The following is a 24,598-nucleotide window of genomic DNA, read 5'->3' as shown; positions in this document are numbered from 1 at the left end:
TCATTTTTCATTCAATGTTCCACACTGGAGGAACGATCTTCCCATTCTCACTTAGACTGCAGATTCACTGGGATCTTTCAAACAACAACTAAAAGCCCATTTCTTCAAGAGGGGGATCCAAGAGTTAATGATCCCCCCTCTTCACTTTACTCCGCAAAACCTTTTAACAAAGTAGGTTATTTGGTTCGCATTGCTGGCATTAAGTCAGACTTGTTTCCAGTGCATGTTGGACTCCACCAGGGCTGCACTGGGCTGGAGGGGTTCTGGTTCAGGAACCACAGGATTTCATCTCTGTTATTCGCAGACAATGTTGTTCTGTTGGCTTCATCGAGCATGGCCCTTTAGCATGCACTGGGGTGGTTTGCTGCTGGGTGTGACGGGGCTTGGATGAGAATCAGCATCTCCAATTCCGAGGCCAAGGTGCTCCACCACAAAAAGGTGGTTTGCCATATCCAGGTCGGAAGAAAGTCCTTACTCTAGGTGGAGGAGATCAAGTACCTTGGGGTTTTGTTCACGAGTGAGGGAAGGATGATACATGAGATTGACAGGGATACTGGTGCAGCAGCAGCCAAAAGGCAAAGCTCTCAATTTACCGGTCAATCTATGTTCCTACTCTCACCTATGGTCATGAGGTTTGGGTAATGACTGAAAGGACAAGATCTCGGATACAAGCAGCCGAAATGAGTTTCCTTCACAGAGTGGCAGGGCGCATCCTTAAAGATAGGGTGAGGAGCTCTGTCACCCAGGAGGAGCTCAGAGTAGAGCCGCTGCTTCTCCACATCGAGAGAAGTCAGCTGAGGTGGCTCGGGCATCTGTTTTAGATGCCTCATGGACACCTGGTTAGGGAGGTGTTCCAGGCATGTCCCACCAGTAGGAGGCCTCTGGGAAGACCCAGGACCTGCTTGAGGGACTATGTCTCTAGGCTGGCCTGGGAACAATGTGGGATCCCTTCGGAGGAGCTAGAGAAAGTGTCTGGGGAGAGGCAAGTCTGGGGTTCTCTCCTAAGACTGCTGCATCTGCAACCCGGCCCCGGAAAAGCAGGTGAAAATGAGATGAGGGAGAATAAACGAAGAGTGGTAAATTCTCTAAACGAAATCTTGAGTGTAGGGTGGATTTGTAAATTGTCTTGTGAATGGAGACATCATCTAAATCATCCACTGTGGGACAGTAAAACAGCAGGTTTACATTTGATGTTCTGCTAGTGAAAAATGGCCTAGCTCTTCAGCTGAACTTTGTAAAATTATGGATAATTTTCCTATAAGAAAAAAAAATTGTTAAATATCAAGAAAAAATTTTGTATTTCCAAAGTTGTAAACTTGTTAGTCTATAATGTGTCGATCAATATGCTTATCAGTCAATATATTTTTGCAATTAGTATTTACATGTAGACATAAATACAAACTTAGTTCATTTTTATCTATTAAGAATTATGTCATTAAAAATAAATCTGTACCATAGATTTAGCCTAAGTATCATGTCCTTTATATAACCTCAGGAAGTCAATGCAAGCAACAGAAAAGGTATAATGGAAACCACAGTTATTATTCATTAACAGATGAGAAAACGCATCCAGTGCAGTTATTTAGATTATCAGCCATTACAGAAGACTAAGCCTTAATGCTCAGTCCATACTCTTACAATGCAATGCCTACTACTGTACTGTATAATTCAGTTTAGATGTGCTTCCAATATACTTAAAAGGAAATAATTACATAGTAACACATTAACATTGTTGTTTAAGTTGCATTTATTTGTCTTCATACGATACATCACTGTATTAACACATATTTTCTTAATTAATTACGCTCTGAAGAATGTAGACAGTAACAATGCATTTATTAAATGAAGTGCAGGATGTTTTATTCGATTCAGGGCAGCCCACAGAATCAATTTGCACATTGTGTTCGTCTTTTTTTAAGAAATCCGTTTTTTCCATGGGCGTAGATTAATAGATTTATTGGATCCTTTCTTTTAAACACACTGGAAAAGGGGTAAATCAAAATGGCACGGTAAGATCTGTTGATAAAAATCTATACACCAACGTTTCTTTTGGTCCAAACAAAGATTCTTTCAAGTTTTTTCACTTTTATGTAACATTGCGGAAAAAATAAATAAATTATATATATATATATATATATATATATATATATATATATATATATATATATATATATATATATATATATATATACTATCAGAAGCACATTAAATATCAAAGGCCACAAATTCTCTGATTTGTTTTAACATCAAACTGCTTTGATTGTTAAAAACATCCTCCAGCAAAAGTTTGGTTGTTTTTCAGCATATAAGACTACAATATTCACAAGTTTGGCCTATAGAAATATATAGCAGTGCTACATTAGTTCACATACAAATGCATTCAGTACTGTACATTCCCAAGCTAGGTAGATTACTGTAAGAGACACAAAACCATTTTGTTCTACAACACGGGAACATGGCTGTCTTCAATAAATTGTCTATACAGAAGATATCTGTCTGAAGCCTGAGGTATGCATAATATGTCCTGTTACAATCGAAATTTTGCTCTATATTTACATATTAATATGTAGCAGACCACCCTTTCATCAAAACAAACAAAAACAAGACAAACAAACCAGACTCAAATCATTATCAGGGTTAGGGATGATTGCTTGATTTCTTACTTGAAGTTTGATTGTTCATGAACTTTGAACAAGCAAGACCCTTGTTTGAGTCAAACCAGTAAAAAAAAAAAAAAATAGGAAAGGATGATTTGCCTCTGCATATGAACATTCTTTCTCCATCACGCTTTGTTCTTAAAGTTTATAAAATACTACTCTGCTTTATATAAAATTTAACTGACTGGTAAAGTGACAGAACGTCTAATATACATCCACTGAGTGTTAATATTCGTATATCCTTTCAAAAAGAAAAGAAAAGAAAAGAAAAAGAATATAATAAGAGCATAAATGAAACCTGAAACCATACTCGTATCGTACAACACTTTAGACTAGGTAACATATACAAACATATGCAATCTTACAGACTGTATTAACAAACTCTAACAAAGAGTTAAAACAACGGGACGCTACATCGCTAGCACTTCCTGACATGCTAATAAGACAAGTGCAAAATTACGTTGCAATAGGAGTTTTCTATTCCACAACAGACAATTCCCAAGTCAATTTTTTCTATTACCGTTGCATCCCACCCTTCTTTATTGGATCTGTGCTAAAAGAGGAAATGCATAAAATGAGCAGCTACTGTGTTTTCTGCCTGATGTGGCGCAACAGTAAATAAATGATTCTACCTCAGTGAACCATTTGATTAAGCTAATAAACAGGTTTGATGGATGTCTTTTCACTGCCATGACTCACTTCTTGCTTCTGAAGATTTCAACATTGCATGCAACCTTTAAGGAAATAATAGTTGGCTTATGTATAACATACAACTTAAATAATCAGCAGTTCATGGCTAAAGCAGGTCGCACACCAGAAGCGCCGCTCGGCGCCGCGACACGGCGCGTACATGACAGATTAAAGTATCGCACACCAGACGCGCACATTCGAATGATATTTAACATGAAACTAATCAGATGGCGCTCTGTGGTGCGGCTGAAAAATGAACTGCGTCCTGAGCCGTCGCCGGGCGCCGCCGACAGCCGTCGACTTGCGGCGCCGGTGTGTGTATCCTGATAGAAACCTATGATTAGAATTCTAAAATACATGGCGCTGCGCGGCGCGCCGCCGAGCGTCGCTTCTGGTGTGCGACCTGCTTAAAGGTAAGTCCTGTCTTACAGACAAACATAGGCCTTGTTTTTTTTTTCCAGCTTATGCTCTGATGTATCAGAGGTCACCATAGCGGAACGAGTCGCCAACTTATCCAGCATGTGTTTTATGCAGCGGATGCCCTCCCAGCCACAACCCAGTAATGGGAAACACCCATACACTCTCACATTCACACACACATCATTCATTCATTTTATTGTTGGCTTAGTCAAGTTATTAATCCAGGGTCGCCACAGCGGAATGAACCGCCAACTTATCCAGCAAGATTTTACGCAGCGGAAGCCCTTCCAGCCACAACCCATCTCTGGGAAACATTCACACACACACTATAGCCAATTTCATTCATTCATTATCGTTTTGACTTCGTCCCTTTATTATTCTGGGGTTGCCACAGCGGAATAAACTGCCAACTTATCCAGCATATGTTTTACGCAGCAGATGCACTTCCAGCTGCAACCCATTACTGGGAAACACCCATACACACTCAATCACACACATACACTACAGCCAATTTAGCTGGAGGAACAAATTGAAGGAGGAAACCGGAGCACCCGGAGGACACCCACGATTACAAGGGGGAATATGCAAACACCACACAGAAACGCCAACTGGCTCAGCCGAGGCTCGAACCAGCGACCTTCTTGCTGTGAGGGGATTGTGCTACCCCCTATGCCACCGTGTTGGCCCTTATGGCCAAATTAGTTCATCCAATCCACTTATAACGCATGTCTTTGGATTTGTTGGGGAAACTGGAGCAACCAGAGGAATCCCATGCGAACACGGGGAGAGCATGCAAACTTCACACAGAAATGAGGTGACAGTGCTAACCACTGAGCCTCCAGTTTTTTTTGCCTTGTTTATTTGTTTTAATTTTTAAAAGTGATTTGGGATCTTTTTTGACCATTTTAAACTGGAATGTACCTGCTATCATTAGAGTAAACGTGTAGTATACTTGGTTTTCTCTGTTCCACTGTTTCTCTTGTAGTTCACAAAGCTTTCAAAGTATACTGAGGCAGATAAGCGTGAACGAATGAGTTTGACACAGTGTGTGCAAAAATGGGCTCCCTAATGACAAAAAAACTTTGTCAAGTAGACAATGCAGACTGTCGCAGAAAGACAACAGCCAAAGTAGACTTTAGGCTTAAAGCAGACAAATCTCCACTGATTACATTCAACTTGATTACCGCCCTAACTTGATCTAAAGTTCAAACAGAACTTATCAAATAAGGCCGATTCTGTGGTCAATCAGTCCAAAAAGTCAGTGTTATCCTCATAACTGAACTGTCCTTAGATAAAACTAAAATGCGCGTTCCCATCAAACATGTGCTTTATAATTGTCTCTAGTTGAACATTTTTTCACAAAAGGGAACATATTTCTGCATAATGTTATATTTAAAGCTATAACAAACAAAAAAAAGTGACTCTCAGTCAATTTTTCAACTGTGAAGACCAAAGTTGTTCAAATCACTAGGGATTAGAAGTCTCACTTAACTAATCCGAATCAAATAATGCCCAACAGTAAGGCCATCACACAAAGAATATCATTCTGATGCAATACCACAGTCGTGGTTGGGGATACTGTTTGCTTAAGCAGCCCTCTCCGCATCTGCATACTGATGATGATTCTTCTTTCTGACAGATTCAAGACAGCCTGCTATCACTGAGGAGATTTCTAAGATTCTCCTTTGAAACTGATGGTTAGCAACTACATCTACTGGTCCTGGTCACAGAAAGCATTTAAAAGATTAGTTCACCCAAAAATGAAAATTATGTTATTAATTGATTATCCCCTTGTTGTTCCAACCCTCTGGGATCTTTGGAATTTTAAGCTAAATAATTTTGTGTACAAAAATAATAACTCTTTTCAACAGATTCTTCTATCATTATATTGTGCGCTTTCATGAGCACTGTGATTGATGTGTGTACCACATGAGACTCTTCAGGCACAATAATTTGTCATATTCACCAAATAATGCACAAACACCCTCTCCTGTTCAGCAAAAAGCAATGATCAGTGTGTGTATATATATATATATATATATATATATATATATATATATATATATATATATATATATATATATATATATATGTGCTCTCTATGTGTAATCAAGCATTTATTGATAGTCTGTTGCTTGTGTAGTAAAACTTGGAATAAACGTTTTAAAACTACTGTTAAACAATAACACAGACATACAGTGTTTTATATTTCTGTGATGCTAATTTAAAGAATGATCGTATACATTATATTTAGGTATTTATGCGACATATGTTGAGATTTTAAAGACCTTTAAAGGGTCACGGAAACACCAAAACACATTTTTTGAGCTGTTGACAGTCTTATATGTGTCCCACACTGCTAAAAACACTATTAGGACACATATAATTTACTAAAAAGTGCACATTGGTTGTTTTTGCAATATTTAGAGCAAATTCGTACTTTCGGTTAGAAACAAAAAAATTTCGTCACGGCCATGAGATCTTAGCGTGTATTCCAGCATGTAGACTGGACGTCTGTACCTGGGAGATCCTTATTACGTCTCTGAGTGTGTTGCATTCATTCATGAGTAAGACTTGGTTCAAACCAATCAGCGCGCTCTATTGTGTATGCGGTGCAACTTCATTAATATGCATGATAGCTTCCAAGACTGTTTTTAACAGTTACAGTGTTCAGACGGCAGAGACCCCACGTTGTGTTGCCAAGCGGGAGAACATGAATTGTTTGGAGATACGGGTCGTCAGTGTTGCTTTTATAATTTGCTGCAGTGAAGGTTTTGTTTTCATTTTCCCTCTATGAGAGCGCAGCTAGACTCAAGTGTGGATTACAGTGCATGCGAGGCTCGACAACAATACGTGTCTAAAAAAAACTTTTTTCCAGAGAGCTTTTCTCATCTGGAAATGGTGAAATACGGATTTGCCGCTCATCTCCTTTTAATAAAGACGCAGATCCAGTTGGTGTTGGTTGTCCTGTCTCTACAGATTTGCTAAGTGAGCGACCAATGGTCTTTGTTTGTTTACTCAAAGTTAGTTTGTATCGTCAGCAGTACTCTTTCAGTGTTTAAAGACGGACCTTAGTCAAATGATTTCTAAGTTAATAAAGTTTACCGTACTTTAACATCACTACAATATTATGGACTGAAAGATCTGCTGTAAATGCTGCTCTCCCGAGTGTAAACGTGTAAGCACCACAACCAAACTTCGTTGAGGATTTAACACATACAAGAATAACACACACGGCTTTCATACCTAACTTTTGTTTCGGAACGTATCTCGTTTGCTCAGTTAGCGCGGTTCGTTTGGCATATGTGAACAGGGCAATCGCTCTCTGTTCCGCGCCAAAGTAATCGCTCCGAGACCGCCTGAGTGAGGTGGTCTCGGCTCGATTGAAATGAACCCTGGAGCGGTTCGATTGCAGCGAGAAAGCGATCTGATCCGAGCGCGGTTATATCACAGTGTTTTATGGATATGTAATAGGCATACGGCTATAAGAAGAGAGAATTAGGAGTATGGCGCGAAGTTTCGCGAGTCTCCGGATGCCCGCAAACGAGTGATGATCTCCCGGTAATCTCTCGTCTCCCTCCCGGTCCTCAAAAAGGCATCGTCGTGCACCCTTCTCACCCCTCCCCACCGCATCTCTCCTCAGACTCGTCGCGTGCGCGCACCCTGTCAATCCCCACCAAACCACCACCTCTCCTGACAGCTGAGCGGGACGCTGCAAAAAAACCCCGAACACTATGACCAATGTGAGGAGAGTTTACTCACACGTTACTTGTTTTAGCGCTTTTGGTCCGATTAAAAACTTTGAAGTGTGAAAGCGAACCACTCCAAGAGCAAAGAGCAACAATGTAACATTTGTAATCTCTGTTTCGGAACAACTGAATCGATTCACAGGTGTGAAAGCACCCTGAGTTACTAAGAAATGCGGAGGGTTTTTTTCTCTCATTGGCCATGCGGTAACAAACATTGCATGAAAGATGCATGCTTCCAGCAATTCCTCGAATCAAATATCTCGTTTGTCACGAGGGGCATGCATAAAATTCAAGAATGAAAGATCCAAACTGCAGTTAAAGTCCACCATTTAATGATTTGGCAAATAATTTGATTACTGCCCAAACCGACACTTTCATTTTTATGCAAATTTTTATGGACCCTGCCTTTTTTCCTCCTCCGACACTCCCCCCTAAACAGAGCTGGACACGCCCACTTTCCTGACTTTTTCCAAAGTAGAGGTGTTAAAAACCCTGCTGAAACAGGGAGGTTTCATGGCCCTTTAACAGTTCCAATCATGATGCCTACGCAAATCACTATGCCTGGAGTAATAAAACTTCCCTCATTGGTCATCTCAGCTCCTAAGGGTGACATAATAATCATTCTAAAAGCTGGTGGACAAGGCTGCCTCCTGCTCTTCTGTTTCTAGCAACCAGATGTTGCAGGAGAAGATGCTGAGCTAACGGTCTACTCCGACCACAAAATAAACTGTTCCAGGCCCAGTGTGGCCTCGCCTTTCCATTCCTCAGTGACCCTTGGACTCAAACTGGTTCTCTCTCATCAACTAACTTTAGCATCAATATCGACTGAACAAACTGCATCACAACTCTTTTTCGAATGTAGTCTCTTTAACAGATAGATTATTATTATTATCTATAGAAGTATTATGTAAACCAGCGATGCCTAAAGTAGGGCCCGCGGCCCAAAGTTGGCCCATGTAAACAATTGATTTGGCCCACCATCCCACCTAAAAAGAGAGGGAGAATGATGGTTGGGGTGAATTTCCTTTTGGAGTGAGTGTCATTTCGAATTTAACGTAACCTGCGTCTTAGTTTTACACATCTGTGAGCAAATTAAAGTATGATTGACTAGTGTATTCAACATTGAACTTATGTTATAAATAGAATTGTTTATATTTTACTGTAATTAGTTAATTATAAAACATTTAAAATGATTGCATTAATCAATATGATTTAAAACATTTTCTAGTCATTTTTAAATATTAAAGAATAAGTTAGAAAACTACCCATGGTAAATTTAATAGATACGGTTTAGTATATATTGGGCCCATAGCCCTCAATCAATTTTGCTTTTTGACCCTTTATAGGAAAAGGTTGGGCACCCCTGATCTAAACATTTCTACAAAGGTGTTTGAATGATGAAACTTCAGGCTGCTGAATATCAAATACTGCTATAACTTCATGCTGTAAATCTTCACTCTTTACTGAGTGCTGTGATATTATGCAAGATTTTTGCTACATGCTTTCAGTAGTATTGCATTGTAAGAAGTTTCATTTATTAATTTTCTTGTTGGCTTAGTCCCTTTATTAATCCGAGGTCGCCACAGCGGAATGAACCGACGACTTATGCAGCATGTTTTTATGCAGCGGATGCCCTTCCAGCCGCAACCCATCTCTGGAAAACATCCACACACACTCATACACTAAGGACAATTTAGCCTACCCAATTCCCCTGTAACGCATGTCTTTGGACTGTGGGGGAAACCGGAGCACCCGGAGGAAACCCATGCAAACGCAGGGAGAACATGCTAACTCCAGACCGAAACACCAACCGACCCAGCCAAAGCTTGAACCAGCGATCTTCTTGCTGTGAGGCGACAGCACTACCTACTGCGCCCCTGCGTCACCAGGTAATTTCTTTTAACCTGTAAATGAATGTTTTTTAATCAAATAAACACTTGACCCAGAGACATCAAGTCAAAGCATACAGCAGGGCTATTCAATTAGTTCGTCATGGGGGCCAGATCATGAAAAGCATCCCAAATGAGGGGCCGGACAGGTATGACTTGCAATATGAGTGATTTCTTTACATGCAGCATTTTCGTTTCGTGCAACAGAAACGCGACGTTGAGAAGCCTTAAGGATTAAGTATCCAAATGTTTTCGCTGCTTGCGCTACTCGCCGTGGCTCATGCTCTGTGCAGCTTTCAACTGCGGCTCGTGATGTATTGAACAGACACACGTCACTTTATAACTAAAACGGCTGTTTTTCGACTGAACTAAATGTATTTTTGATGTCTTAGTCACACTATTTGGAGGGCCTGAACAAATTGGGTCACGGGCCGCCGATTGAATAGCCCTGGCATACAGCTTATCTAAACCTAATCATTAATTATAACTAATTATGATTACTTTTAAATATTTCTCCTTGAGCTAATTTGCTACATGTGTACCCCCTGGATGTGTGACTTCCTCTGTTTGAAACCAAGAACAGGCACATCCGAATTAACATGTCAAGATGTGCGAGCAAGCGTGACACAAGAAAGGTTGCCGTATAGTGCCACCAAGGAGAAGAAACTGTTGAATAAAGTTTTTTGTTGTTGTTTTAGGTGCACACAAAACTTTTCTAGCTCATTAACATTCTAATTTGCCAGACTGTTGCTGTCCTATGAGCATGACCTAAAATATCTTCATTTGTATTCTGAAGACGAACGAATGTCTCTAAGGTTTGGAACGTAATTAATAATATATATGATTTTTGGGTGAACTAACCCTTTGAGAGCTGGTAATGTATTGAAATTAAGACAGTAAACAACAAGTTTCAATATAGACCTGACTTAGACTGTACTTATGGACATAAACTACGAATCAGAGAAAAAGAGAATCAAATCAAATGCTTCTACGCCTCTCAAATAAGTCTCGCTTCGCCCTCCATCTCAGGTGGCAGCTCACAAACTCCAGTGAAATTCATCTCTTTCTCCTCCTTCCCGCCTTGACTTCTTGATTGAGACCCAGTGTCACCAGGTGAAGGATTGCTCTGTGACAGTGTGTCAGGTGATGTCCCAGCACGTCTTTCCTTCAGGTAGCCCTCCAGACGTTTCAGAATCAGCTTGGGGTTCTTCTTAGCAAAGGTCTCCACTTCTGTTTATCACAGAGGAGACAAAATACATTTTCAAGGTTTTTGCTTATAAGCAGAGCCAATTGCAGTTGCTATGTCTTAAAATTAAAAATAATGGTATAGTTCACCACACGATAAGTTTGCTTGTCACAATTCATTCATTAAAAAAAGTTAGAAAAAGGCACCTTTGAGTACATGGCCAGAGTCAGATATAGTTTTCCGCTGGCTTTTCCACAGTTGGTAGAGGTGGAGGAATGTTGCAACGTAAAAGTCATTTAGCACTGCCACGACCTGCTGCCTTCGGTTACACTCCCTAAGTCACATCACAAAGCATAGAAATGTCTTCTTGCAATGGGAAAAAGTGAAAAGGTTATGGCTAAAAAGAAAAACATTTCAAAGCATGAAAACTTTGACCTAATATTGCACAAAATAGCCAACATGTTCTGCTGAAGAACCCATAAGGAAGTTTTGACATGACTTACTTGGACAGAACTTCCTCCCTGAGAGCATGCAGAGCAATTCGAGTCATGTTGATTGACATCACACTGAATGGAAAATTCTGCAGGCGTTAACAATGAAAAGAAGCAGTTTTATTGTTGTTGAATGACTTTCATAAGGAGGATTTTATTACAGTGTTTATGGGACAATGTATATTCCATTTTCACCATGTCACTGATTTATTAAATGACATTTAAAAACAACAATTAAACTAATTTGAAGATGCCAATTAATTTGACCATTTGTGATTTTTTCATTAAGGTCCTTGTTTGATTTATCAATCTTTTAAAATATAAATTAAATAAACAGTTATTAAATTGTCAGTTATAAAAAAATTTAATGCATTGTTGTATTGCTTTATTAAATGACATTTAAAAACTAATTAAACAAGCACATTTAAATATTGCTATATATTTAAAATATGATTTATTTATATACATTATTGTGTTTAATTATTAAATTCTATGTTTAAGTGAATAGTACAAGTGTAAAAATAAAATACTGTATTTTAAAAATACTACAAAATACTTTTATAAGTAAGAATGAAATTTCTTCGCAGACCTTCTATCGATTCCTTCATCATTAAACTGACTTAGTGAAGTAAACAATGACTGACAGAAACAGCATTTCTCTGGGCAAGTTTCAGGCCTAATCCCAATTTTACCCCTTAGCCCTTCCCCTTACCCCTCGTTTTGCGCATTCACATCAAGGGGTAGGGACGTACCAATTCTCTTTAGCTTGAAGGCGTAGGGCTAAGGGAAAAGGGTGAACAGCCCTTCGAACAAAGATTTTTCAGGACCACACTCGAAACCAAGGGGTAAAAAAAATTCCCAGAATACGGAAGGAAGGAGATCCACAAATTAGAATTTTTTGTCATTATTATGAATTTTTATGACAAACATATGTTTTAATATATTCATAACCTTGTTTGTTTTTTACCGTCATGCTTTAAAAAAAATGCAAAAAAACCCCGCTACATTTCGCAATCTAAAATCCCTAATAATAACTCCTGTATAGTAGTCCCACAACAGTGTCTGCTGTAACATTAAGTGTTGTTTTCGTGTGTGTTTACATAGATGAATATGGCCACTGTGTAAATACTCAGTATAGTTACGATCTTATTGCCATATTAGATCGTTATGATAACACAATATATGCCTTCAGTGATTTCCTGAAGATAAATACCAAAAAAATAACACAACTGGAATAACTACAGCTGTCGCGATAGTCTGATCTCATAAGAGGCCAGAGATCAGAGATATGCTGTAGTGCTGCCCCAATTCTTAGGAGTAAATTTTGAAGCCCTTTTCCCTTAACCCTCAGTTGTAAGGGCCAAGGAGGTAGGGGTAAATATAGAATTGGGATTGGGCCTAAGGCCTTGTTTACACTAGAGTGTTTTAGTTTTAAAACGAAAATGATCCGCGTCCACACTAGCGTTTCTGAACAGCTCTGCATCTAAACCAAAACGACTGAAACGCACATCACGTGAACACAAACACATTCTGGTATGCGCTGCAGCTTATCTAGCCAGATGAGACCTGTGCTCATCGACTGCTCATCAAGAATCTCCCGCTGGATCTAATCTCACTATATTTGCTGAACGTGATATTTCATTCATCTTGTTGTCTTTATCTAACGAAATATTCCTCGACTTTGGTCTTTTGAATCTATTACTTGTTCTCAGGTAACGTGTTTTGGCTTGTTAATATAACCACGTACATTCTGTATATTGACTAATATAAATTCTGTATATTGACTGCACTTACAAGGAGAGGATGCGAGACCGAACTGTGTGTGTAGGCTACTAAATATTGAGGAAAAGCCCCAATCAGATAGGCGAATGTCTGCAGCACCGTCTCCGTTTTCAGATGTCTCCGTTTTCCTTCATCCACACTGAGACGGAGAAGGAGTGTTTTAGAATGAAAATGGCCTCTCCAGCATTTTCAAAACGCTCCGTTTTCGGCGATCTTAAACTCCGCCGTAGTGTGCACGGATGGCGAAACCGTAGCAAAACTTGTGCGTTTTAAAGCGAAAACGCATTAGTGTAAACAGGGCCTAAATCAGCTTCTCACCTCTTTCAACTCTACTCCTGTACATGAGGAGGTATTCATAAACCTTTGTTTCTCTTTCATTTTAGTATACATTTAGTACAAATTTCATACAGAAAGACCTGCCTTGAAGATGATCTCTTTAATCCCTGTAAAAACCATCTAATGCAGATAATGGGCTCTATTTTGACGGTCCATGCGCAGAGCGCAAAACGCAGGGCGCAAGCGCTTTTAGGGCGTGTCAGGACGCGTTTTTGCTAATTTAAGGACGGGAAATCTGCCTTGCACTGCGGCGCTTGTTCTAAAAGGGTTGAGTTTATTTTCTTAATGAGTTATAGGTGTGTTTTGAGAATAAACCAATTAGAATCTTATCTCCCATTCCCTTTAAGAGTCAGCTGCGTCGCGCCAAGAGCGCATTTGCTATTTACAGGATGCAAAGTAAGTCTAAGTGGAAAAAATTAGCATTTCACAAGCAAACAGTTAACAGTTTTTTAACAGAAAACTGTTAAACAGAGCATCTACTGCGTGAGAATGAGAGATAATGGATCACTTTCACTTTCGCTCTTGGATTAGAAAACCTTTACGCACAGACATCAATTAGTCTATAAATAAATACCTTTGTTTGTTAAGCGCAAATATTCATTTCAAAACTATTTCTAAATTCAGTTCTAATTTCCAGCAAACGAATAAATGAATAATAATAGCAAAATGTCAAATGTCAAAAACCTGAGTTATATCCTAAAACACATGCTGTGCCCCATATGGTCTAAAACCTGACAGGTGGGCAAATCTAAGCTTGTTTTTAATAAAACAAATATAAATATGGATATAATAATTAATACTGCTAATAATAATAACATTATACAAAAGCAAATTATTATGAATGAACTGAAAAAGCCTCCCGAGATGAAGAAGACATAAAATGAGCGCTAATGCATTTGCTATTTAAACAGCGTAGCGCAAAGCCTCAAAACGACTCTTGCACCAAGCTGAAACTACCAAAAGACTACTGCGCCATGCCTTGCGCCACACTGCGCCGGGTGTATGATAGGGCCCAATGAGTTGGAAAAGTGCTGTATCTCTTCATTATGTTTCCATCCATTGCGTGGCCAGTAAAATTGACAGCATCTTATAACATTATATTTACTTTACATTATTAACTTATATTTTACGAGGGTGTTATATGATGAGGTTATATATATATATTTTTTTTTACCTAATTATTTTTTTAAATTAAATCTATTTTTTTTGCATAGTTGAAAATCTTTTAGTCATTTCCATAAATCATGTTTTTTTTGCATTTGTACTCTTTAGTGCACAACATAAAACATGATATCTCGAAAACAAATTGCAATTAAACTTTTCATATGTATCCTGCTGCTGCTGTGTGACAGGAGTCTGGAGTTTGTGACCAGTCTGTATAGACTGGAGTATTATTAAATATTTGTGTCTCATATTCTGTATTGTATAATGGATATCTTTAAGCAGACATCTTTCCTCTTCATTAATTATGCAATGCACCTAAAGATCAACTACTGGCATTTGAATCAGCCAATTAAGTATTGTAGGAATCTCCACTGTAGGACTGTATTTGTATGTTGTTTGTCTTATTTTCTTGCCATCTACATCAGCAATCCATTCAAAACTAATGTTATTTGCCCAGTTTACTCATTCTCCCAGGTGTTTTTCAGTTCTTCTTTAACCAAAAGTGTCTAAGTTCTCCCAATTAGTGAACACCAGTACACCATCTTAAGGTGTTTTATATGTCTATACTTTCACTGCATTTCCACCTGCAGCACTGAGACTGATGATGTTCTGAATATCATATCCTGGACTGATATTTTATTTAATCTAATTTTTTTTAAGAAAAGGTGGCGAATTGTACACTACACAGGCATTACATATTTCTGGTCTTAGCATTGTGCAGTATACCATTTTTTATGATTGTTGACTTGCTCCCAAATATACCCACTCCATTTGTCAGTTATTTTCTTTAAGTGTGCATAATTTTCATCCATACTTCAAGCACTGGCCACCTTCTTAATCAATTTTCTGTTCTGATCCAAGCCTAGGTAATAACTGAGAAAGGCTGCATCTTTATGACGTCATCATGTAGACTTCTTACAAAGCATTTTACAGTATTTTAAAAACAAGACACTAAAGTATTTTCATACAAAATATTAAGCTAGTTTTACAAACCTTATCAAATACCGATTACAAAAGTACTATTTTGTATTTGAAATACATATACATGTATCATAAATACTGCCCATTTCTAGCTACGAGTGACCATTCAGACTGAAGTTTTCAGGAGAGCCTTGTGATAAGGCATACTACAAGTCATTATTTTTGTGCTATTTTATCACCTGGACATGATGCTGAGATAGTTTGAAGATGTCTCGAGCAAGTGGTAGTATCTCTGGATCCATAACAAAATAAAGAGTGTGCATCAGGCCCAGAAAACCAGTTCCTCTTAGATCAGTGGCAGGGTCTGAACCTGAAAGCACACAAAGACAAATATTAGTATAGCAGGTGACTACTCTTTCATGAACATAATAAAGTAGTAAAGTCTTTTTAAAATTGTTTATGGGATGTGCCTTCATTTTTCAAGGTACCTTGAAATCCTACATTTTCCCAGTGTGGGCCATAGCGGGGACTGTCTGCTCGTGTACAAGTCAGTTTCCGGTAGATGGTCTGGAGTACACGCATGTGCACTGACTGTCCATTATCCAGAGGACCTACAGAATGACAAACATTGCTTCCTAATAAACAGCCATTGTATATTACAAATATTGTTGATTAAATTTCTTTATATTAAGAAATTAAGTTTCCTCTTGATAAACCTGTGGTCCAATGGTCTTGATAAAATCCATGACTTATGAGCAACCAAGAAATAAGTTGGCTAAAGTTTGGCCAAAGCAGTATATCATGGGCATACAGGCTAATTTATTGGAGAAACAACAGTTGAAAAGTGAAAATATGTCCCTCGCATTTGTACAGTCATTTATTCTGATTATATATTTGATACTAAAAGTGTAAAATATTGTGACAAAATGAATGAACTCTAAAGAGTACTATGGTCTACAGCATGTCGGTCCTGGAGGGCCGGTGTCCTGCTGAGTTTAGCTCCAACTGCCAGGAAGGTTCTAGTATATCTAGCAAGAGCCTGATTAGATGATTAAGGTATGTTTGATTAGGGATAGAGCTAAACTCTCCAGGACACTGGCCCTCCAGGAACGAGTGTGGACACCCCTGGTCTACATTATTTGAAGTCTTGCAGACTCATTATTTTGTAGATAGCGATTTTGTAGATATTTTGTAAGGGCGAGAGAAAACATTGGTGCTCTGACTTGTAGCCCTTTCCAAAGCAGAGCACATTTCAGTAAGTTTTGCATAACATAATACTAAAAAAAAAATAATAATAATTTTTAACAGTTGTTATCGTTAATCTGCCAAAAATGCATCCTTTTGTTTAATGGTTAAACCAGGGGTGTCGAACTCAAGTTTCTAGAGGGCCGCAGCTCTGTACAGTTTAGTTCCAACTCTAATTAAACACACCTGTTATTACTAATTGAGTCCTTCAGGCTTGTTTGAAACCACAAGTGTTGAAGCAGGGTTTGAACTAACCTGTGTAGGGCATCAGCCTTTCAAGAACTGAGTTTGACACCCCTGGGTTAAACAACCATTATGAGCATCCCTAGCTGAAAAACAGGCTAACTGGAAAAAAACTCTCTGATACTCTGACAATCCACACAGAATTAATAAGCGTGCCCAGGGCTGCGTTTGATTGTATGTTCCAATTTTAAGTTTATTTAAGCTTGTATTATACTTGCTATGTATGTGGGACTCTCATTGTGAAAATTAAACAAGCTTAAGAGAAAAGGAGCCATTATTTGAATCAGGCAGCTAAGCATGACTATGGGGTATCTCTTTGTGTTATAATGTGGGATATAAGGATTCTAAATGTATTCAGCTACAATGTGTTTTTACTCATAACAATTAAACACAAAGTTAGGATTTTCTTTGCAAAACATTCTGTCAATTGCTTATAACAATCCTGTGGTCATGAACTAAAGAAAGAAAAAAAAGACAAAAATTGTAAAAATGGCAAAACTGTACATCTGTTCTGTAAAACAATTGACTTAGCTGTGGAACAGGCTAACAAGCTGGCAGATTTATGGGAAACCGATTTGAAAATATTATATATAGGCTACGTCTGGAGCCGTAGTTTGATCACAAAAACAATTGATAGCCTACCGTTAAATGCCCAGAATTAATTGGAGATAGCTACTGTACGTAGACCAATACTTTCTGGCTAGTGCAGCAATAGCGGACTGTGTTTAACTCGCTCAAAGTGAAGTCTATGATAAGCCAGTGTCTGTCAGCAGTCATGGGTGGGCCCTGTGCTAATGTGAAATCACATTGCACACATTTTGAAGACATCTAGTTTCCAAGAAAATGAAATGTGTCAGTATCGTGTGTCTATGTTATTTGATATTGTATACTTCTTAATGCATGCCTTATGGAATTCAGAAATCTCATGTTCACTATCAAAATAGTGCTTTTGGGATCCTGTTTATATCGGTGTACATCTCTTATAACATAAAAATGTAATTAAACTTCAGACATTAAACTTCGAATCCACGGATCCAATGATTAGCAAAATAAGACAAACAGGTATTGATATCCAGAGTTTCCTTCAAGAATAGTACATCAAGACTAGTAAAAAATAAAGCACAGAGCAAATTGACTTTAAAGTTGTATGTTAAACTCACATTGTGCAATGGCGAAAACTAAATCTCTCTCCTCTACAAGGTCTTTGTGTAGTCTTGGAGGACCGAACAGGAAATGGGAGATGGCAGCCAATCCAGTCCTGTGAATAGTGGGCTGAATGCCCTTCTGATTGAGAAACGAAGCAAGCACAAAAGTTCATGACAAACATACTCTTCTGTGCTGTGAATGTAGCCATAGTGTATATTCACTTAAAACAAGCTCACGAGAAGATCTCCAAGATCGGTGGTTTGAAAATGCTGCAGAGCTTCATTGAAGGAGATCAGCGGTGATGGCGCTTGATCCTCAGCAAAAACTATAAAAGACACATTGTTTACTGACCACAGACTGCACAATGTGTTCCTGATTAGTTCAGTCAAAAAACATATAATATCACTAAACATATAATTTCAATGATACAGATTAAGGGAGATTAAAAATATAAATTTAGTCAAATTTGATAAAATAACTAAATAACCTTGTTTTCCTTCTTATTTTCTATGTTCTTATTGCTTTCTATTGTTTGTTGTCAACTTTAAGTATTTTTGGTACATTTCATATATACTGTCATTGATTTAATAATAAGCCTGAACTGGTAAAAAGCGTTCCTAGTTGTGAACTGAAGTGATGAGAGAGAGCATGCAGGTGAGCAGACATGCATGCATCTGGACTGATCTCCACTCATCTTGAACATTGCAAAAAAAATGCTTTTCTTACTTAGATTTTTTGTCTTGTTTCTAGTCCAAATATCTAAAAACTCTTAAATCTAGAAGAATTTTCTAGACAAGCAAAATATGTTCTTGTTTTGAGAAATAATATGCCATTATTAAGTGAGTTTTTCCTTAAAACAAGCAAAATAATCCCCCAATGGAGTAAGCAAAATAATCTTACGACAAAAGATAAAACAAGATTAATTTGCTTACCCCATTGGCAGATTATTTTGCGTGTTTTAAGGAAAAACTCACTTAATAATGGCATATTATTTCTCAAAACAAGACAATATGTTTTGCTTGTCTAGAAAATGCTTCTTAATACAAAATTTTTTAGATATTTAGACTAGAAACAAGACAAAACATCTAAGCAAAAAAAAGCTTTTTTTGCAGTGAAACATCTTAGCAGTTTTTACAAGCAAGCAATTAAAAGAAAAAGCATGCTCTGATTTGAATGAGGATGGAGCTTCCTCAATATAAACATCCAAGCTTGTTGAGCCTTTAAAGTCACCAAAACACATTTTGACAGTTGAGCTGTTGACAGTCGTATACGTGTCCCACACTGCTAAAAACACTATTAGGACACCTATATTTCACTAAAAAGTGTAAATTGGTTGTTTTTGCGTTATTTCAAGCAAATTCGTACTTCCGGTTTGAAACGAATTTTTGTAGCTGCGTCACGACCATGACATAATAGCGTGTATTCTAGCATGCAGACTGGACGTCTGTGCCAGAGTGTGTCTTATTACGTCTTACAGTGTGCTGCATTAATGCATGAGTAAAGCTTGGTTCAAACCAATCAGCGCGCTCTATTGTGCAACTTCATTAATATTCATTATTGGCATAGTGTTTAGACGACAGAGACGCCACGTTGTGTTGGCAAAACAAGCGTCAAGTGTTTCTTTTATAGTTTGCTGCAGTTAAGTTTTGTTTTCATTTTCTCTCTGTGAGAGTGCAGCTGGAGTCACGTGTGGATTAAACTGTACGCGACGCTCGACAACAATAACTTACGTGTCTAAGGAGGATTATTGTTTACCTGAGAGCTGTTCTCATCTGCAAACGCTGAGATCCGGATTCGCTTGTAGTCTCCTCTTAATAAAGACGCGGCTCTAGTTGCTGGTGATTGTCCTGTCTCTACAGATTTGGTAAGTGAGCGACCAGTGCTCTTTGTTTATTCAGTTTGTTTAACCTTGTGTAGGATTTTCACCGCATTTTGTGACCGGAATAACACACGCGGCTTTCTGACGCTACCTGCTGTGTGCATCTAAGTTTCCGGGAAATGCAGAGTTTTTTTTTCTCTCATTCGCCGTGCGGTATCAAACAAATTTCCAGACAAATTTTTTCAATTACTTTCCCTACCGCTTGACCCCACTCTGTTAAGGCTACTTTATACTTCTGCGTCGAACACACAGGTATGGTGTGGCGCAGCCTTCATGCGCATACCCATGTTCCTGTCAAAAAAATTTAACTTTAAGTTGCAAGATTGCACTACACTGACGATGATTGGAAGCTTCAAGAAATTGAAAAGATTCAAGAAATGCACTGTTTTAAATATTATTTAAGTGTTATTCTATTTAGAAGATGCTTCTCATTACTTTTACTATTAAAAATTGAACATTGAATATAATAAATTTTGTTTCCAATAGTGCAGGTTATTTATTTTCACTTTTTTATAAGAAAAAAATACTGTTGGTTTTAGGCAATAAGTGTTTTACTTTCATTATTCAACATTGATGTTCAATAAATAATCATAGACAGTAGATCAGAGGTTCTCAAACTTTTTTCATCAAGTACCACCTCAGAAACAATTGTCCCTCCAAGTACCACCATTATAACCAGTGTTGAAATACAGTAGCGTAGTAGGCCCAGTAAAGCAGCTACAGCTCTGCACAGTTTAAAATTGTGGCAGATTAACTACTATTATAAATAATATTTATTATTATCAGCCACTTTAAATATTATCAATAGTTTGAACATTAAAACTGTACTGTGCTTATATGTACAAAAACCGAACAAACAAAATAAAATGTTAACGTTTAAATTAAAATGTGCTTTTAAAATATCGTTAAAAATGGTAGGCTACTGTACTTAAAAAGTAAAAAATAAAAAATGAAAAATCCTGTACTTAAATGTAAGTGTTACCTATAGTATCCTATTCATCAAAACCTGCAAGTGTTGCTTTGACCTCATAAATACAGGCTATATGTCATCTTATTCATGTAGAAACCATTTTTTATACATTTTCAAATATATGTTGCATGTACATATGACATATTGGATTCCTCTGCGTACCACTAGAAGGAAGCCCGCGTACCACTAGTGGTACACATACCACAGTTTGAGAACCACTGCAGTAGATAGTAGATAGTGTGTGTTTCCTTCAAGTATTTTAAAATCAAGTAATGCTCAATTCATTCAAAAATCTCTCACTTGTAATATTACTTGAACTAAATTCAAATATATTTGTAATATTTACTGTATAAAACTTGTTAAATACATATAATAATCGTTCATTAATCAAAATAGAGTTCAAATTTTTAATTAATTGAAATTTAGATTTTTAGACCAAATCGCCCAGCCCAACCACATGTTTCAGTTTTAAAACAGCGTTTTATCATCAATATGAGTGTTTTGTTTTTTTGTAGGCAAACTGTATGGTGCCTTGACTGTATGGTACCAGTAGTAAAATCGGTAATTTTTTGAAAAACAAGTAAAACGTTTAGTCTAAAAAGCAAACACATCCATATTTGGTATTAGTTTCTCTTTTCTTCGGTTCATTCATACATGTTCATTTACTTGTTGCCTTTTATTTTGTTAAAGCATTTTGCTAATGTTATCTGTTATTATTTCAGTCTGCATTTTAATTCAAATGTATCATCTAATAAGTAAATAAATAAATATAAAGAATCTCCATTTAGTATGTTCACTTGTTTGGCAGGCAAAATGTCACATTTGCCATGAGTATATGTACATAAACAGCAAATTTTGAACCGACATTTCCTGCGTGGCTCATTCATGATTGCAAAACGGCTGAATAAACTACATCAAATAATTTGAAAACTTTCTGGTTTATGCCGAGTTCAGACTGCATGATTTTCAAAGTAGTTGTGTCACAGATGTTTTCACACTGCATGACTATCTGGGCTAGCGTTTCGTCGCTGCTTTGTTTACACTGCAAGATGGATCGGCGACAGGGACAGGGATTTGTCGGCGATTTCTCAAAACCTGTTGGCGAGCCAAAATCGGGGCTAAAATCACGCAGTCTGAACTAGGCATTAGTCTTAATGTTCATATTTTTGAATGGGCCTCTGCTTCATCAGTGTCTGAGTCGCTGTCATTCATTGTGCTGTGCTTGGCCTTATCCGGATGTATCCTTTGGAAGTGGACATGACCAAACACTGCTTTACTTTAAGCATGGGACAGGAATTACCAGCTAATTTGCATTTAAAGGCACATGGGCAAAAAAAAACTGCTTGTCTTTTTCCTGACTCCAAAAATGTCATTTTCAACAGGGTATAATGAATTATTTAAAAAGTAGTTTAAGCTGAATCTTAAAACACATTCTGGGGATGTCAATGACTTCTATTACATCTTGTAAAAAGGGGTATAATAGCTGCTTTTGAACAGAAGCATGTCCTCCGCTTTCAATACAACACATACAATATATGTTAACTGCTGTCTAAATATAGACGTTCTGATGCAAAACATCTCTTATCATGAGATGTTGAAACCCCATTTTGTCTCTAACACAGATATCTTAATTTATCTATTTTGGCCAAGGAGGTGATGCCATCTCTCTAGGGTAGGGCGTTTGCTTAGTCATGGTGAGGCAATACACTTAGTATCCAGGCTGTCGTAATGACAATGTATCTGGTCTCACCTGGTTGGATGCTCTCAAGGGCATCCCACTCCTCTTGTGCTCGCTCCACCTCCAAGCTTACCTCTAGATGAACAAAAATCACAAACATACATACCAGTGTATATGCTGTTGTGCTATTAAAATGTTTTACAGCGACAAAGTCTTTACCTTCGGTTTTAGGCTCATTGCCTCCGGCTGCCAGAGACTGTAACAGCCCATTCTGTTTTAGTGCTGAGATCTACAAAACATACACAACATTTACTCTACCGTTGCTATTCATACCAGTCACAAAGAACTTAATGTGACTGTATAGTATACGATATGTATATATGAAATACTCACTGGTACAGGATTAAGATAAGTGTTGCCATTTTCTTTTATGCCATTAGCTGGAATCCATCCATTTTGGATCTACATAAAATAAACAAAAAAGCAACACAATGCAACTATAAGGCATGCATATAGTGACAAGGTCTGTTTTTTTTTTTTATTTAGCAGTGTGCTTACAGTTGTGCATTTGGAGTTGCCATTGGTTATAACCTCTGTGTGTTTACATTCAAGTGGAAAACTCTTCAAGCCCTAAAAGAAAAAGAAACACTGAGTGAGAATCTGAGGGAATAGGGTTCGCAAACATACATATACTGCACGTTATATAGGCAATTTTTTAGAGCATTATTATCACAAACAGAATGCAACATTTCAGTACAAGAATTTATTTTTTAGGTTTCATTTACAGAATATAAAATCTCTTAATGGCGGCCGAGAGAGAGAGTCAGATTTCCCAGATCGAGAGTAAGGGCCCTATCATACACCCGGCGCAGTGTGGCGCAAGGCGCGGCGCAATAGTCTTTTGGTAGTTTCAGCTTGGCGAAAGAGTCGTTTTGAGGCGTTGTGCTACGCTGTTTAAATAGCAAATGCATTAGCGCTCATTTGTGCGCCCAAAGGCATTCTGGTCTAAAAAGGAAGGCGTTCTGAGGCGCACTGCTGGCGCGTTGCTATTTTGAGAAACTATAACAGATTTTTCATTAGACCAAAACAAACCCGGTCTAGACTCCCGCGCAGAGTTGCGCCTCGCTTACGCACTGCTTAATACGCACAAGAGAGCAATAGGCAAATATCTTTACATATGAAAAAATTTAAATATTAAGGATATATGTATAGGATATAATAAGAATAGATATAGGATATAAATATAAAGGATTAAAATATTACAAAACATTATTTTCTAGCCTACATTAATATGAAAAATCACTGCTTTTATGTCTTCTTCATCTCGGGAGGCTTTTTCAGTTCATTCATAATAATTTGCTTTTGTATAATGTTATTATTATTAGCAGTATTATTTATTATATCCATATTTATATTTGTTTTATCAAAACAAGCTTAGATTTGCCTACCTGTCAGGTTTTAGACCATATGGGGCACAGCATGTGTTTTAGGATATAACTCAGGTTTTTGAGCTCATTTTGTTATTGTTGTTCATTTATTCGTTTGCTGGAAATTAGAACTGAATTTAGAAATAGTTTTTAAACAAATATTTGCACTTAACAAACAAAATTATCTATTTATAGACTAATTGATGTCTGTGCATAAAGGTTTCCCTATCCAAGAGCGAATGTAAAAGTAGATCGATTATCTCTCATTCTCACGCAGTAGATGCTCTGTTTAACAGTTTTCTGTTAAAAAACTGTTAACTGTTTGCTAGTGAAATGCTCATTTTTTTCCACTTAGACTTACTTTGCGTCCTGTAAATAGCGAATGCGCTCTAGGCGCGACGCAGGTGCTCTTAAAGGGAATGGAAGATGAGACTCTAATTGGTTTATTTTCAAAACACACCTATAACTCAATAAGAAAATAAACTCAACCTATTTAGACCATGTGCCACGGCGCAAAGCAGATTTTCCTGTCCTTAAATTAGCAAAAAATCGTTCTGACACGCCCTGAAAGCGTTTGCGCCCTGTGTTTTGCGCATGGACCGTCAAAATAGAGCCCTAAGAGTTAGGCATGTTTGAGCATTTTTGGCTTAACATATGCTGAGCTAATTGCTAAATAAATCTATTTTCTTATATTTTTTTTATCCCTTTTTACACAGAAGATGACA

General features: G+C 37.7%; 2 protein-coding genes across 5 annotated transcripts in view; both read right to left on the bottom strand.

The window, feature by feature from the left end:
- Positions 1-24,598, bottom strand: part of grk5l (G protein-coupled receptor kinase 5 like) — an 821,722-nt gene that overhangs the window by 694,754 nt on the left and 102,370 nt on the right. The window lies entirely within an intron of this gene.
- elmod3 (ELMO/CED-12 domain containing 3) overlaps positions 1-24,598 on the bottom strand; it is a 46,586-nt gene that overhangs the window by 10,944 nt on the left and 11,044 nt on the right. For 2 of the 4 annotated variants that reach the window (XM_073911125.1, XM_003199132.7), the window contains exons 3-13: positions 23,005-23,076; positions 22,840-22,908; positions 22,666-22,735; positions 22,519-22,581; positions 18,156-18,244; positions 17,934-18,057; positions 15,774-15,896; positions 15,525-15,655; positions 11,095-11,171; positions 10,798-10,925; positions 7,659-10,635 (exon numbers count right to left, since the gene is read on the bottom strand). In XM_073911125.1, coding sequence (XP_073767226.1) covers positions 10,403-10,635; positions 10,798-10,925; positions 11,095-11,171; positions 15,525-15,655; positions 15,774-15,896; positions 17,934-18,057; positions 18,156-18,244; positions 22,519-22,581; positions 22,666-22,735; positions 22,840-22,908; positions 23,005-23,076 — 1,179 coding nt within the window. In that variant the 3' untranslated portion in view covers positions 7,659-10,402. Of the gene's footprint in view, positions 1-7,658; positions 10,636-10,797; positions 10,926-11,094; positions 11,172-15,524; positions 15,656-15,773; positions 17,086-17,677; positions 18,058-18,155; positions 18,245-22,518; positions 22,582-22,665; positions 22,736-22,839; positions 22,909-23,004; positions 23,077-24,598 lie in introns of those variants that run through there. The other 2 variants (XR_012384734.1, XR_012384735.1) reach the window with 2 other exon arrangements.

The sequence above is a fragment of the Danio rerio genome, chromosome 8 (genome assembly GCF_049306965.1).
Source record: "Danio rerio strain Tuebingen ecotype United States chromosome 8, GRCz12tu, whole genome shotgun sequence".
NCBI classification, from domain to species: Eukaryota; Metazoa; Chordata; class Actinopteri; order Cypriniformes; family Danionidae; genus Danio; species Danio rerio.
This window is presented reverse-complemented; position numbering and strand designations above follow the sequence as displayed.